The 16,677-nt window shown below is 42.7% G+C and overlaps 1 protein-coding gene across 2 annotated transcripts in view; it reads left to right on the forward strand.

Moving 5' to 3' along the window:
* Window positions 1–69: 69 nt before the first annotated feature.
* AMFR (autocrine motility factor receptor) overlaps window positions 70–16,677 on the forward strand; it is a 34,572-nt gene continuing 17,964 nt past the window's right edge. For both annotated transcript variants that reach the window (XM_034072628.1, XM_034072627.1), the window contains exons 1-8: window positions 70–358; window positions 1,766–1,858; window positions 4,710–4,874; window positions 6,538–6,690; window positions 11,542–11,582; window positions 12,361–12,493; window positions 13,123–13,256; window positions 14,858–14,968. In XM_034072628.1, the coding sequence (XP_033928519.1) occupies window positions 137–358; window positions 1,766–1,858; window positions 4,710–4,874; window positions 6,538–6,690; window positions 11,542–11,582; window positions 12,361–12,493; window positions 13,123–13,256; window positions 14,858–14,968 (1,052 nt within the window). In that variant the 5' untranslated portion in view covers window positions 70–136. The remainder of the gene's footprint in view (window positions 359–1,765; window positions 1,859–4,709; window positions 4,875–6,537; window positions 6,691–11,541; window positions 11,583–12,360; window positions 12,494–13,122; window positions 13,257–14,857; window positions 14,969–16,677) is intronic.

Consider the following 16,677-nt stretch of genomic DNA (forward strand, 5'->3'; position numbering starts at 1 on the left):
CGGAGGGGTTCGGGCACGTTCCCTCCCCTGGCCACGGGCAGGGGAGGGGCGGCGGCGGGGCGGGTATTAGGCCGCAGGAGCCTGGGCGACGCGGTGGTTGGAGCTGGGGTGGCCGGGCGGCGGCGAGAGGTTCGCGATGCCGCTGTTGTTCCTGGAGCGTTTCCCCTGGCCCAGCCTCCGCACCTACACGGCGCTCAGCACCCTGGCCCTGCTGGGCACTAGCCTCAGCGCCTACCGCGCCCTCAGCCAAGCCCCCGGCGTGGCTGCGGGCTCTAAGTTGGGCGAGCACCCGCACCGCGGCGGGCAGCGGGCCCTGGACGTAGCCTACTACCTGCTGTCGGACAGCCTCTGCGTCTGGGTGAGCCCGGGGAGGGGGGCGGCGGCGGGGCCTGCGGGCCCGGGCTGGCGGCGCGGCGTGCGGAGAGGCCTCTGCCGGCTCCTCACCGTCTCGTTATTGTTGGGAAGTTGCGCTCGGGGTGAGGGAGGCGGTTCCGTGGGGCGCGGGGGGGCTGCTCTCCTACCGGCTGCTCGCTCGGGGCGGGGGGGATGCACCCCTGCATTCCCCGGGCCGCCGCCGCTTCCCTTCCTCCCTCACGTGGCTGGATAATGGGGCTGCGTTAGAGCCGGGCGTCCCAGCCCGGTGCTGGTGCCCGCTCCCCCTCGGCATAGGCGGGTTTGGGGTGAAGCTCTCGGCGGTGGGTGCCCGTTGGGCGCTGCTCCGGGTGCTGTGCGTCCCCTCAGCTGGATCTGTGGAGGAGACCGCCGGGTGCTCGGTTTGAAAACAACGTTTAAAGCCATGCCGGTGAGAGGAAGCGTTCTCACCATCTAAGAAGAGAAAAATAAATAACACTGTAGCTCTTTAAACCCAAACCTGACAATGGTATATGCTTCTTGGCTCACTGATTTCCATAGTTTAAATAAAAGCTCATCAAGGGGGTATCTAAAACCCAGCTGAGCTGCTGCTGTTGAGCTTTGCCTCTGTCAAAGGTGTTGTTAGTTGGTCATCTTTGCAACCTGATTACTTGACTGAGGCACTGGGTTTTGAATATACCAGAAACATTCAGCCTATTGAAACTTCATCTTGGGACTTTAAATTAAGAGCTCTGGAAAAGTTTATTGTATGTCCTTTAGAGATGACTGGGTGAGGCTACTTCATCATCTTCCCCTCCCCCTTTCAGTATTCTGCGTAGGTCAAAAGTTAATTACGAGTGTCTGTCAGATGTGAGAAGTAGTTTTCCCAGGCCTGTATATTCTGTTCCTTGCTTCTTTGCTTTAAAGCAGTTTCCCAAGCAGGATTGAAGCACATTTGTTACAGGAGGGGTAATGCTTCTAAGACTTTCAGACAACATCTGAAGCTTGTATCTCTTTCCTGTAGCAACAAATTCAGACTGGAGTTTTCTTGTCTGCGCTGTGTTAAACAAAATGAGCATCTTGGGGATCTGTGAGTTTTGTCCCCATGTTCCTCAGTGCCCAAATGTGCTAATCTATACAAAACAATTTGTAGTGAAGAGGTAAGGTAGTTTGTTTGCTATACCAGTGTCTCAAACCGATCATGTTAGTATTTCTAGAAAAAAAAGTTACTTACTGGCTACTCTATGTGTCTTGGAATTGGCCAGGCTTAAATTTCACCCCCTCAAAAAACAGACAACCAATACTGTTCTGTGAACAATGGCAGGTTTTGTTAAACTTGTTCATTCCCCTTCTCTCCCTCTATTTCTAAATAGGACAAGGAGTACTTGTTTCTGACTGCTTGCTTTCTTTCCAGGTACTAGTGAACACTGCCTGCTGTTTTCTGATGCTGGTGGCTAAGTTTATCCAGTGTATGGTGTTTGGTCCTCTCCGTGTCAGCGAGAGGCAGGTGAGATAGCAATTTGTTGTCTTGGATGTGTTGTTTCAAGATTTCTAGGTGTGTGACTGGTGTCTGTGCATTTCTGTATGTAATTGCTGAAAGTACACAAGAAGAGCAAATTTTAGGCCACATAAAGTTAATTCTCACCATGTGGTTAGCTAGCATAACCATAGGCACAAGTTTCCAGTTGATTTGTGAAGGGAGCTTTTTCACTGTTCCTATTGTATAAACCCACGATCAACTTGAAAATCCTGCTTCCCTAATGAACTTTGTTGGATTTCTTGCAAGTGCAGTATTTCAGAATACTTATAACATAGGTTTTGCCCTCTTTGGTTTGTACTTGGCAGCATTTCGCCGCTGTGTTTTGTAGCCATTTATCAGCACTGGCATTTCGAGTTCCCTCTTGTACTTTTTTTTGTGCTGTGATGCTGGAAAAGTGCTGTATGTCTTCATATGCCAAGCGGATGGTTTATGTTTAAGAGGGAGTAGAGAGGCATTTTCCCAGAGAAGGGAGTTAAGCAGGGCTGAAAACTCAGGTGGTTTAATCTTGTCTTGGGCTAGGTGAGACTGTTTAAAAATTCAGCATTAAAACGCAAGTTTTTTTAAAATAGGATCCTGCAAAAGATGACAGCAGCAGCAGCAGTTTGAATAGGATCTGTGTATTTTTTTAAAGGAAGGTCAAAGGCATAAGCTGCTCTCTGTAACTGCTGTAGCAATGGTTTGAAGTGTGTTCTTGTATTTTTGTTAAAAAAAGGTATGTAAATGCAGTTCTTCAGGAGAAATCAAGCTATGATGATTTTCGACATGCAGAACTGAGGCACATAAAGTTTCACTAATAACCATGTCTCAAGGCCTGTTGTATTTGTTATTCACAAATAGAACCTCAGAGTTAAGTCTAGAAAAACAAGGCACTATCGAACTGCATTTTGGTTTACTGTTTTTATGTTTTATGCATAAACACAGATTACTTTTCCAGGCTCTGTTGACCACAAGGATGTGCAATTTTAAACAGTGACAATTTCAAGGATGTTCTTTACCCTCTTAAAAGTGAAAAGCAAGAACAGTGTGGATCCATTTGTGTTTGGACAGTGGGAGTATGATTCTGTTCCATATAAAGGAAAGCTGGTTATTAATACTGGCGGGTCAAAACCAGCCACATCGTGAAGGAATTCTGGGCTTGTCTTAACTAAACTCCTGGTGATTTCATCATGGTCTTTAACAAAGCATTTTATTTCATGAGTGTTTTTATGCCCAACGAACTGGCTTGCTATCTGCTGCTTGAGACCATTGTATTGTTTCTTTCATACTGCATGTGTGTGGGAATAGGTTCTTTTTCATTGCCCATTCGTCTCATTCTCCACTGCAGGCATTGTGCTTTTTAAGAACAGACTTTGTCATCTTCCGTTAATCATCTGTGCTTTTGACAGGTTCTTGGAAGCAAGGTGCTAGGCTATTTGGGCATTTTGTATAACTAACCATGGCAGTTCTCCTAGCAGAGAGTACTTTGTGTTCACAGCCTGGTAGCTGTGTTGCTTGGGAGTGAAGAATCATAGAATTACAGGATGGTTTGAATTGGAAAGGACCTTAAGATCATCTAGTTCCAACCCCCTGCCATTGGCAAGGATGCCTCACACTAGACCATGCTGCTCAAGGCTCCATCCAGCCTGGCTTTGAACACTGACAGGGATTCTTTGGGCAGCCTGGTCTGGTACCTCATCTCCTTCACAGGGTAAAAGTTCTTTCTTTAACTGAGATCAAACTTGGTTTGTCCTGGCACCTTAGGCTTAGCATCGGAGTGTGGATGTTCACACTTAGAGAGCTGTTTTCTTGGTCACTGGAGAGTGCTGTCCAGTGAGGCTTTACACAGATGGAGTTTTAGGTGAGTAAGTAAGTGAGGATATCCATGTTGGTGGCACTATTTCTGAGGCTGCCCTGTGTAGTACGTGCCCAGCTCCTGGTTTGTTGTAACACATTAGGCTTAGCATCAGGGTCTGGATGTTTGCACTTAGGGAGCTCGTTTCTGGGGTGCCTGAGAGATTTACCACTTCTTTGGGCAACCCATTCACAACACTCACAGGGAAGAGCTTCCTTATATCTAACTGAGATCAAACTTGGTTTGTGCTAAGCTAACAGTAACAAATGCTATTCAAGATGTGTGTGCAGCGGCCTTTTGATAACATATCCTTATATTCTACTTTCATCTTGTTTTTTTCCTATACAGTGTGTCCACCCATAGGTGAAGCTTTGGATTTGGCTATAGAAGGATCCTGCTTTTATACCCTTAGAAAAATAACCAGCTTTATGCCAGATCTGTAATTGTTTACTCATGAGGCTGTGCAGTTTCTCATGATCTCACTGTTGTCCATGCCGAGAATGTTGGCCAGTTGCCCCAGTGCGGCCAAGTATGAAGGTCATAGAACAGCTGCACACCTATGTTTTCCTGCGTCCTTTGGACAAACAGTTGTGATGAACATAAGCCTATATACTCTACTGAATACACTGACAAAAAGCATACTTTATGTCTCTCAGTCATGAGAGGGAATAAAATCTCAGCTAGGTTCCCATCCATTACAATTATAGAATCAGCTAGGTTAGAAAACACCTTTAAGATCATCAAGTTCAACCTTTACCCAGGACTGACAAGTCCATGACTAAACCATGTCACCAACTGTCTTGTCTACATGGTTTTTGAACACTTCCAGGGATGGTGACTCCACCACTTCCTTGGAAAACCTGTTCCAATACTTAATCCCCCTTTCTGTGAGTGTATTTCTCCTAATACCCAGTCTAAACCTCCCCTGGTGAAGTATGTGGGTTGTCAGTACTTTTGCTACAGTAACCAAATGTCTTTCCTTTACAGCATCTCAAGGATAAATTCTGGAATTTCATTTTCTACAAGTTCATCTTCATTTTCGGTGTGCTGAATGTTCAGACAGTGGAAGAAGTAGTGATGTGGTGCCTTTGGTTCTCTGGACTTGTGTTTCTTCATCTCATGGTTCAGCTCTGCAAGGATCGCTTTGAATACGTGAGTTTTGATTGCAGGATGTTCTCTGGGACATGCAAATTTTGTTTCTGGTTTGGGCACTGCTTCCTGATCAGTTACAAACAGATTATTTAGACCTTTTCCCCACCCTGCAGCTCTGAACACGTGCACCTCCCAGTAGCTTTAAAGTGCACGTCAAGCGTACTGCTTCAGTTTTCCTGTGAGACAAAGAAGATGAAGATATGTACTTCCTTTCATAAATTGCAGCTTCTGTGTGCCCTGTAATTACTATTACATAACTGTGAGATAGTTCTCCTTAGTGAAAGAATCTTGACAGCAGAACTTCCCTTACATTGGTGCCCTCTAGGACTGGTCCGTGAAGCCTGTTTCTGTGCATTCTGCACTCAGGTTTCAAGTTCGTTTACATCTACCAAATGTCTTTATACAGTGCAGCTTTCTCCATAAGCTACATTCCAGTTTCTGTTAATACCAAGTATAAATTCAGTAGAGATGCAGAAATTGAAGACAAGGCAAGGAAGAAGGAACTGGAATGTTAATAGTAACATCTTTAAATTTATGTAATGGAAGTACATTTTCCTCATCTTCTCTGTTGTGCAAGAGAAGTATGAACTAAATCTGTGAATCTGTGAAAATGCTTTGCATTTAATTTTTTTTTTTAATATCAAGTAAGGGCTGTTCCTTTACAAGAAGCTAAGCGCTAAGCTTGAAACTAGATGGGTTGGGGTTAGGAAAATGGAGTCAGAAGCAAACAAGGCAGTCATCTGGTATTTTTAGTATTGTTTGGAAAGCTGTGAAAGAACAAAGCTCATGTGGGAAAAAATCCTTATTACATTCCTTCTGCATTCAAAGCATGTATTGTAATTCTTTACTTGTACAAACAGTACTTGTGTGATCTGCCTCGCAGACTTAGGGGGATGTGGAGCTGAACCAGATATAAAGGAGGAAGATAAGCAATTTAAAAACAAAACATGTGAATCAACTTCATCAATCAGACCAGAGGGAAGTTTTGGGCAACTCCTTCTTTCCTTGTCCTGTTCTTACCTTTCGTGCCCTGGAAATAAAGGACTGGACTACCTAAATAATTTGCCTCTTGGGTTGTCTTTAATTTCAACAGCGTAGGTATAGCCTACTGTTAAGGTAGTTTAGAGAATTAATACACTATGCATGCTATTGAATGAGACAACTATTTTCAGCAGATTCTCTCCAGGAGTCTCTAGCTGCATGTTAAACTTTCTGGGTCAGATGTCTTCTTCTTCCAGAAGAAGATAGCTTTGGAAGAACTAGAGGCTATATATTAAGGTTGGGTGTCTTTCTAAAATGCATGTTTGTCCTAAGCAGATGCTGTAGATTAGATGCAGAAACTACTGTGTGAGAAAAGTGTCTATGGTTTTCTTGTACAGGTGATCTAGACATTGCATCAGATAACTGCAATGATCCCTTCTGGCTTTAAAAGCCTGGTGACTGTAAATGACAGTGAAATGAATGAGACTTTGGGATGGTGTCTGGTTTTAGCTTTATCCTGCGTCATCTATTACTACATTGTGTGGTTGAGGTCCTGAAGTTGGTTTTATTCTAGAAAGCAAAATATTTTTCTGGCTGAGGACTTGTTTGATGAGGTGACTGCAGAAGGCAGGGTGGATGTAGTACTTTAAACCTGTTCTGTGTTTATATATTTGTGTTGCAGCTTTCCTTTTCTCCTACCACACCCATGAGCAGCCACATCAGAGTCCTGACACTGCTCATAGCCATGCTCCTGTCCTGCTGTGGATTAGCCCTCATCTGTGGTGTTATTGGCTATGCTCATGGCATGCACACGTTGGCTTTCATGGCAGCAGAGGTGAGACTTCCTTCACATGTGTTGTGGTTTCTGCTTTGCTTTTCAACCCTTACACGAGGGTATTTTGGCATGCAGTGGGTTTTCTTTTACTTTCTCACAAGGAAGAAACTCTGAAGATGCCCTTTCGTGTTTTGTAGTAGTTGCCAAGTTTAGTCCTTCAAAAAATCTTTGTCTGAAGGAGAGAATGAGAGGATAAATCCATAAGATGATGCTGAAACCAACATGAAAAAAGTAAAGGTTGTGCTTCAGGAGCGTTGCAAGAAGGGTTAGTTGAAATGGCTGCTTGGGAGGGAGAGAGTGTATATAAAAGTGTAGTATGCAAATGTTCATCTCAGCCTGTTCCTTTGAGGTTGTGTTTCCTATTTAATTTCTCTCCAAAAAGAATGAGACGATGTTTGTGCCAAGAGTAGTGTCACACCTGAGATGAGCACCTTGTGTTTGTGCACTCCTGAACCTTTGGCATCAGGGAGTAAACAATACGTCTTTTGGAGTGAATATCAGTGTGTTTCTAATGTTATGGTGGGTTATTGCTCTCTGCCTGAGAAAGCGATAATCTTCAGCAGTGTGGAGGTGTCGTGGTTTAAGCCCAGCTGGTAACTCAGAACCATGCAGCTGCTCGCTCACCTCCCTGCCCCCTCTTCCTCCAGCTGCTCCAGGAGGGATGGGGAGGAGAACTGAAAGGATGTAACTCTCGTGGGTTGAGGTAAGAACAGTCCAGTAACTAAGGTATAACACAAACCACTATTGCTGCCACCAATAATAATAATGGTAAGGGAAATAACAAAGGAAGAGAACACAACTGCTCACCACCCACCGACTGATACACAGCCTGACCTGAGCAGTGATCTAGCCCTTATGGGTAACTACCCCCAGTTTATATACTGGGTATAATGTGCTGTGGTATGGAATACCCGTTTGGCTAGTTTGGGTCAGGTGTCCTATCTCTGCTTCATCCTGGCTTCCCCTCCTCCCTGGCAGAGCATGAGACTCAGAAAGTCCTTGGTCAGGGTAAACATTACTGAGCAGTAACTAAAACCATCAGTGTTATCAGCGCTGTTCCCAGGCCGAAAGTCAAAACCACAGCACTGCACCAGCTACTAAGAAGGAGAAAAATGACTGCTATTGCTGAACCCACGACAGTATCCACCCCATATTCCATACCATTCATGTCATGCTCAGATCCCACATTTTTCAATATACCATCACTCTTGTCTGATATATGTATATATGTATATATATATACACACACACATATATAACCAGTATAAATGGCAAGTCAGTTGTGTTAGCACACCTTGGTACAGATAACAAGTAGCATGTATGGTTTGGTTTTCATATCCTATCTTGAACTCATACTTGGAGTTAATCAGCTGATAGTGAGATAATATGATGCTGGTCACACCACAGTTCATTTATTTCATATGTCAGCTTACTTTTTGTGAAATAAGAGAATATGCAAGGCCAGATATGTAACTACACAGTGAAAGGGTATTGAAGATTTGTGTCTCTAATAGGTAGGGTCTTGGTGGTGGTGTATCTCTTATCTTGGTGTGGCAGAAGGATGCATTGGGTGTGTGTTAGAGTGGTGTAAGTTTATCAGGGAGTGTTGCAGCAGCCAAGGGTTGCCTCGTTGGTGCTGTGGTGGTGTATGTGTTTTGGGTTGCAGGATGTGGCCTTCAGTCAGTAGAAGTGTGTGGTGCTCAACTAAGCCATGGATCCAGACATCCTGCTGTGCTGCTGGTGAACAGCAGAGGAGGTTTGTGGGGATGGGGTAGGAAGGGGTCTCCCACCCTTGTTTGCAACTGCTGGCATTTGAGGATGCTCCTGAGCTGAGGGTTGTGCGAGCCTATTGGGTTTGATATCTTCAGGTGGACTGAGGAAACTTGTCTGATTGTTTGTTGAACCATTTATACTTTGGCCTCCACAATATCCAAAGGCAACAAATTCCACATTTAACTCAGCTTTGTGTACACAAAAGAGCTCTTTTAGTTGTTCTGAATCTTCTGTCTGATAATCATAGGATCATAGAATAGTTAGGATTGGAAAGGACCTCAAGATCATCTAGTTCCAACCCCCCTGCCATGGGCAGGGACACCTCACACTAAACCATATCACCCAAGGCTTCATCCAACCTGGTCTTGAAAACTGCCAAGGATGGAGCATTCACTACCTCCCTGGGCAACCCATTCCATGTCCTTGGCTGTCATCTGATACATTTATGGTGAAAAACTGCAAAGAATCATTCCCTGTTTACTCTTCTTCATACCATTTGTGATTTTATAGACCTTCCCCCTGTTCCTCTTCTGACTTTCCTTCCAAGCTAAAAAACTCTATTCTGTTTAATCTTTCCTCGTTTCATCTTGCGCTTTCATTAACATTTTAGATATGCCTCATCTGGATTGGGCAACTGTGAATAGTTTATTTGATTTTAATACCCAGCAGTGATGTAAGTGGAATAAAACATTTAAGCTTCTCTCTGTAGAGGTACTAGCAGAGACACCTCACGGCAGTCCTCAAGCTCTCAGCAGAAAGCATTAAATCTTTCAAACTAAAATGTTTTCCTGGTGGTGCCTTGTCTGATGCTGTTCAGGAGGGGCCTTGCCAAGTGTATTCCATTAGTGTGTATTTAATTACATTAAGTTACATTAAGCTGTTCATCTCTCTCCTGACTCTGCGGACATTGATTTAGTTTGATGCTTCAGGGTTTTAAATAAAGCAATATAGATGTTTTTCTTGTGTTTTAGTTAGGCTTCCCTTGTTCTGGATTGTTTGTCAATATTTTCTTTCCTGCAAAGGAGAGATATGAAATGTTCAAATGCCCAGGAGAGGCTGAATAGGAACAGTCTTTCTGACTATACATTGAACTTTTTTGTCTTGCTATGTAGTATTTGAGATTTACAGTATAGCAAGTAATGTCCAGTTTGTTTATGTACCTTTTTTATTGTAAGAAGGAATTACTTCATTCCTGTAGTAGCCATCCTCTGGTCCCGTTTCATACATCTCAGTTAAGGCCGTATGATGATAGTGACATTCATATCTTAGAATTGTACCTTGCAGATATTTTCCTGCAAGGCTTCTCATGCTGCATCCATTATCTCTGGATCTGAGTGCCTTCCAGTTGTGTGCTAGTCTACATGACTAGTATCTGCCAGTATCACAGAGTCCATGGGGAATAAGCAGTTCATTTTGAGCAGAGCAAGAGCTCTTGAGGTGTCAGTGCCGAAAATGGCCTGCTGTACATTTAGAACCTCAGATTGTGGAGTTGTGTAACTTGAGAGGTAGTGTTCTACTTCCTGCCAAGCATTTCTCATGTCAGAATGCTGAAACACATTTCTGGAAACAGTGGAGGAACTAGAGACCAGGGCCTTGATGCAAGCTGCACTAGCTCGTCCTTTTAATTTTGATGCTATTGCTGCCTCATCACTAACCAGCGTAAGTCATGTCTTGGAAATACTAACTTCTCAATAGTTGCAAAGACTAGACTCGTCAGATTTCTGCCTGATAGATGTCTTCCTTGTTGGAGACCTTATACCACAGGTACTGGTTTTGACACAGATTTATGCTCAGTGGCATATCCATCAAGAAGCTCAGGTAATCATTCTGGTGCATGTTTAGAATTAGATGTATTTACTTGTCCTCTGTGGTCTGTCCAATGTTTCCCTATAGCCAAAGACCTTGTTTGAATAAGGTGTAGTATTGTACCTACATGCAGGGGAACAGGAGGCAGAATAGGGTCTCATAATCTGCCTTGTAGGAGCAGCTAGTGACCTTATTCAACATTTTTATGGAAGATGTTTGTAATGAGAACAGCACACCATGCTAGGTAACTTGCTGTTACCTTCTTGATATGTTTTTTGTGTTGAGTGATGTGAACATCTTATCCTGAACCCCTGCTATGGTTAAAAGATTGTGCTAGTAAATAGTCATAGGAACACTTACTTTAAAGGCAGTTAGTAAACAGTTGGCAGGTATGTTGGGTATTACTAGGGATTAAATACATACAGAAGCATTTTACGCTTTTTACAAATGGAAAAAAACCCCATCCAAACCAACTGCTTTGTTGTCATTTTGATAGTTCTTCTGTACTTGTTTTTAATACTTATGCTGAGAGCATGCCATCAGACCAGTTTTGCAGAAATGGTTTCAGTTGCTTGTTCTAAATCCCCTGCATCTTGGTGTCAGTTGACTCCTGCTAACTACAGGGCAGGCTCTGAAGGGTTTGTCCTGTTCCATTTTCTTTCACTGAGAGGATACAATTAGAGAATGGGGCACTGTGGGCCTGATGGGTTAGAGAGGTGATGGACCTGTGTTTCTTAGGTGATGAGAGCCATGGAAATGTGGTTAGGTATTCTGGAACCAGTTCTGATAGACTTTTTTCTCTGTACTTAGGCTAGAGGGGTAAGCATGATTAAAGGCAGAAGTTACTTTTGCAGCCTTCACGTCTCAGCCAAGGGGGGAGATAATTTGAAAGTGCTTCTGTGGTTCTTCCTCAAATTCCTGCTACTATTTGATTCTTGAAATTTTTCTTGAGCATTGGTCAAGAGAGATTGTGGTTTTGACACTCATTGAGTGGTAAGAACTGAAAAAGAATACATTCTTGGGGGGGGAAGAGACTTAACAGCAGTGGTGGTAACACTCCGAGAGCATTGTGTGCCTCAGAACAATTTATTGCATATTTATTTATAAGCTTTGTGTTTGTCACAGGTATGTTGTGCACACAGTTGTGGTGACTGTTGGAACTTGTTAATACATTGCAATAAATGCATTTTAGCCCTTTAGTGCCTGCCTCTGGACCATATCCCTGCTGGAATGTTAACATATCTTTTATTTCCTTTTTCTCCTCTTTTGCAGTCTCTGCTTGTGACAGTTAGAACTACTCATGTGATTTTACGGTGAGTAGCTCATGTTTTGCAGGATGGTTGTTGAAGAAGGTGGTGACTATTGCATGTTGATCTAACAGGTGTATGTAATTACCTTGTTAAATTGCAAAAGCAATTTGGCAGTGGGCAAATGTGGTTAACTTTAGCCTGTGCTATTTTTAAGCATGAATTCTGCAATGCATGGATAGTTTTAGTGGGTGCTAATAGCTTGAGGCATGGATTAAAATGGATTGGTGCTACTGTATGAGGGTTAATACATGTTACTTAATGTCATCCTACTGGAATGTACAGCTACTACAACTGCTACAACTTCTGCTTTGGAAAAGTAGCATGCCTGTGTATCTGTAATGCACGTGTGTGTGCAGATGTAGGATGTGACATGTAGAACAGAACCTCTTGGTCTGGGTCACTGCTGGCATTTTGGGTCTGTCACTAAATTGTAATGCTTCACTTGGGAAACACCTGATGTACTGAAAAGTGTGGGTCTGTGGTTACTAAAATCCCTTTCTTGGTACATGAGAAATTTTTATCAAATGCAGCATCTTTGTCAGCTGGTGGTATCTGTAATGCTGTGTGGGCTGAGGACTGATTGATTGCTTTTTGTCTTTTTAAAATGTTGCTGTTTGAAACAGTAACATCAAAGTCCCTACGGTACTTAAAAAGTGTGGGCACTGGGCTCAGGAGGGGCAAAGAATCCATATCCAAAAACTGTTTGTAAAATGGGGAAAATGCTTTGAATGCCAGAGGTTTACAAAAAGACAGAATAATGTTAATTTCTCTGCTCTTACAGATATGTAATTCACCTCTGGGATCTCAGCCATGAAGGAATGTGGGAGGGCAAAGGCACTTATGTCTACTACACTGATTTTGTCATGGAGCTCACCTTGCTTTCACTGGACTTGATGCATCACATTCATATGCTGGTATGAAATACTGGATATAAGGTTGAGCACATAGACTGGCCTTAAAATAAAGGGTACTGGGTCTATGTATTTTATATATTTTTTTGCTTTTCTTATTTTATTTAAATAAAAAGGAAAGCGTATGGGGGTGGATTCTGACATTCTTTACTCTTGTGTAGTTGGAGTATTCCCAAATAACTTTGTTATGGAGTATTAACTACTGTAAAATAACCTGTTTAATATGTGTTTAATTACGTTTGCTATTATGTAATACCAGCCTGACTTATTTTCATTGGCAGCAAGGGACATAAAAGTTGCACAGGACCAAACACAGTTTATCCTTATTATAAATGCTGTGCTGCTTAAGTGGCATCTGGAGTGGTAATACCTGTGAACATAGAATCCTCACCTAGTTTAGGTTGGAAGAGACCTTAAAGCTCATCTGATTTTGACCCCTTGCCACGGGCATGGACACATTCTAGTAGACCAGGTTGCTCCAAGCCCTGTCCAACCTGGTTATGTGTGGTTAATCTGGATGTCTCAGTGAAAGAAAAATTCTTCAGTGCTGGTTTCTCAGTTTCTTTTCCTTGTAAGACCTGGTGCAGTTCCTTGTGGTAGTTTCTAATCACCTTTCTGTTTTTTTCCTGAAGTTGTTTGGTAATATTTGGTTGTCAATGGCGAGCCTCGTGATTTTCATGCAGCTACGCTACCTGTTTCACGAGGTTCAACGAAGAATACGGCGGCATAAGAACTACCTCCGTGTAGTGGGAAATATGGAAGCTAGGTGAGCCTTTTATTTGCCCTGGGATTTTGGAGAGAGGAGTCTGATGAAGAAGCTGGGATTCCTTTAGGTTCCTTTCATACGTGATGACAGTGTAAGCTGGAGAGATGCAATCTTGCAAATCCAGCACTTAAGTCTTTACATTTAGAATGTGTTTTTACCCATTTTATTTGTTAATGGGGACACACTTTCTGGTTTTAACAGGTACGTAGGATTGACTCTTATAATAGCAGTATTACTGATAAACTGTTACTGGCAACATGTGAACTCCCTAGACCAGCTTTTCTTTCCTGCGTTCGCTTGTCACCCCATCAGGGTAGTATACATAAGCTCTACAGAACTCTGCTTGTTTTAGTTGTCAGATACTGGTTTTGGCTATGATAGAAATAAATGCTTTTAATTTCATTAGGCCATACTATTCAGATATTGCAACCAAATATTAATTACAGCCTGCTTTTGGCTTTAGGTATATATTTATTAAACCTCAAACCAACTCTGAAAGACTCCGTACTTGTAGGGGAGCTGAGAGCACTTTGAGATTACGTTAGTCCATACTCCTGTAGTGAGGCCATCTAGAGGAACTGGAAGACCTGCTAAAACCTAGTATTGTGCCAGATATGACTGCATCTCTGATCCCATGTTTTCAAAACTCAGCCGTGGCTTTAGTGACTTCAAGAACAGCAGGGAGTTTCGCTCTTTCTGTACATTGCTGTACCATTTTCCTTGTGGACTTCAGTGGGTTTGACTAGCTATGATGCCTTCTGGTGTAGTCCAGATGGAGAAAGAAGTCTAACTTACCCAGAAATTCATAAGGTGTTTTTTTTTATTTTGTTTTTTTTGTTTGTTTGTTTTGTGAGAAGTCATTTAGTGACTGTAATATCAGGTTAAGAGCTGCATAATAAAGTTCATCCACCATGCTTCATCTCTTTTCAGTAAGATGCAGCTGCTAAACCCCTTTCAGATGCTCACAGACCTGTTTTGAGTTGCATGTGCCTCAGACTTGTTGTCTGAGTGACTTGATGTGCTTCTGTCATTCTGATTTTTCTGGAAGAACCACATTCTAGCTTCCTCTTGAACCTGCCAATGGCAGCATGATCCCTGCCTTTCTGTAGTTGTTCTTCAGGTATATTCCACACCAGGAGTACTATGAAATGTTGTTGCACAGTTCATCTCTCTATTGTCTGTGTTAGGTTGCTACGTAGTAGTTGCTTGCATGGTGCTGTGGTTTAAAAAAGAAGATAAAGGATTAAAGATAAATGGGGATTGGCAAAATATGAGACCAAAATTAGTCAGACCATAAATGCCTTTGATCCCAGGAAGACATCTTCATGTGTACAGCTGTTAAAACTCATTTAGAAAAATGACATAAGCCAAATCTAGACAGATTATATATAGCTTGAGGTTCTCAACCTCATCATACATCTTTAAAGATACTAAGTAAAAGCTTTGTGCACTTGGGATGTATGGGCTGTGCAAAAAAAACCTGTCTGTCAGAAAAGTTAGCATGGAGGATAAGGCTTTCTCAGTGTGGGATCCTCTAGACAGGAGGCCATGCTGAGCTGGTGTACTCATTACTTCTGTCTCTTCCTTTTTCTTCTTTGTAGGTTTGCAGTTGCAACACCGGAGGAGCTAGCAGCCAATAATGATGACTGTGCCATTTGCTGGGACTCAATGCAGTCTGCACGCAAACTCCCTTGTGGGCACTTCTTCCACAAGTATGTTTCTGGGGCTGGAGAGGGTGCACCTGACTGTAGAAAGGGAGGGAGCTATGGGCATGTCTGAAAGTTACAGCAGGATGACAAATAATGAACCGTCAACAGAGCTGTGCGTGCTTATTGCCTGGGTCATCTTGTTCTGCTTCCAATAGCAATGCACAAAGTCATGTTCACATCAGTTGTTTCCATGTTTGGGGTGTTTCACCTGATGCGTTCCTTCCCCCCCCCCAGTCCCCAACCTAAGAGGATGCATCTTGTCAACTAATGGGAGGTAGTATTGAGTTATGGTGTCTAAATTACAAGTCTGTATCCTGCCTTGCTGTATAACTGCTTGGTAAAGTGCATTTTTTTGCCCTTACTTTATTCTGTTCATCAGCTGTTCTATGAGGGTGTGTTGATTTTTGGTGAGGAAGGAAGAGTGGAGTTAGATCCTCAAGTAACTTTAGGATACCTGCTTTTAGAAGAGAACAGGAAATATTTTTTTATAATGTGGTGCTTGCATGTTGATGAGGCCCCAAGGACAGTTGTGAAGGCCAGGCCTGATTAAATGATTTAATGGGGTGATGTGTCCATCTGGGCTATAAAAGAGGGTGACCAAATTAGCTGTAGAGGCCTCTAAGTAGTTGTTAGTTGGAACTGAAAGGCTTTTGGCCAATGGATCTCTCTATATACTGTGTCTTACACTCAGTGGATAGTGAATAGTAGCAGTTGCTTGTGGAGACAGTGTGCTGTGGTAGATGTTCTTTCCTTAGACCTTCTGTAGCAGTGCTTACATTTTCATAATTGTGGTTAAACATGGAAGGAGATACAGGGATTGAATCAGGAATTCCTGAAGTTCCATGTGATTAACATGCACGGTCTATTAGATTGTCCCCGTTCCACTATATAAGCAAGTTACTTTCTGCAAATGGCGTTTTACTTTTCTGGTAACTGTCAAACCAGAGATTGTAATCCATGTGCTAATTTGTTGTCATTTGTGACAACCCTTGCCATAAATATTTTTATGTGTTCCAAGAAGCCTCTAATGAGATAATGTGCCTCTGTAGCAGACTCCTATTCCAGTGCTTCTGAATCATATGAATATCTCATCACCTACTGAGTACTTGAGAAGCCCAAGGTCTTCTCTTCTGAATTGTTTTCTCTGTATCTAAAAAAGATCCTTCTGTATTTTTTTCTGAAGCTGAGTTACAATCACATCCTTTGTGCATTTAGGGAGGGAACCTGTTACAGTGGATGACTTACATGTGCATATAAAACCAGATGCAATTAACAACCTTATTTACAACCTAAGAATGGTTTCTCTCCTCATAAAAACCTGGTGATTTTGCCAACAGGCTTAATTATATGGCATGCTTTTTCATGGCCATTTATTTGGTGTAGAAGAGAAAGTGGTAGGGAAAACTCACATTGCTGTGATAAGTTCTGTGCCTTAGTTTTAAGGAATTTTAATCGGAGTAGGTGTCTGAATATCGTAGGCTGTGTTAAAACTCTTTCCTTTATCTTTCAAAAGAGTTGTTTCTCTGACGTGTTGCCATCCTTGACCTGTTGTTACTCATCCTACTGAGAGGCTTCAGGCAACCAAGCCCTTCTGCCTGTGTGGCACAAAATGGGCATAACCATGGCTGGCTTACTGCAAGCATTTGGGGCATGGTGCTACTGCAGCCTGGTAGGGGTCTGTGCCCCTTCCAGCACCTCGGTGGTTGAGGTGT

Source organism: Melopsittacus undulatus, chromosome Z (assembly GCF_012275295.1).
Source record: "Melopsittacus undulatus isolate bMelUnd1 chromosome Z, bMelUnd1.mat.Z, whole genome shotgun sequence".
In the NCBI taxonomy this organism is placed as follows: Eukaryota; Metazoa; Chordata; class Aves; order Psittaciformes; family Psittaculidae; genus Melopsittacus; species Melopsittacus undulatus.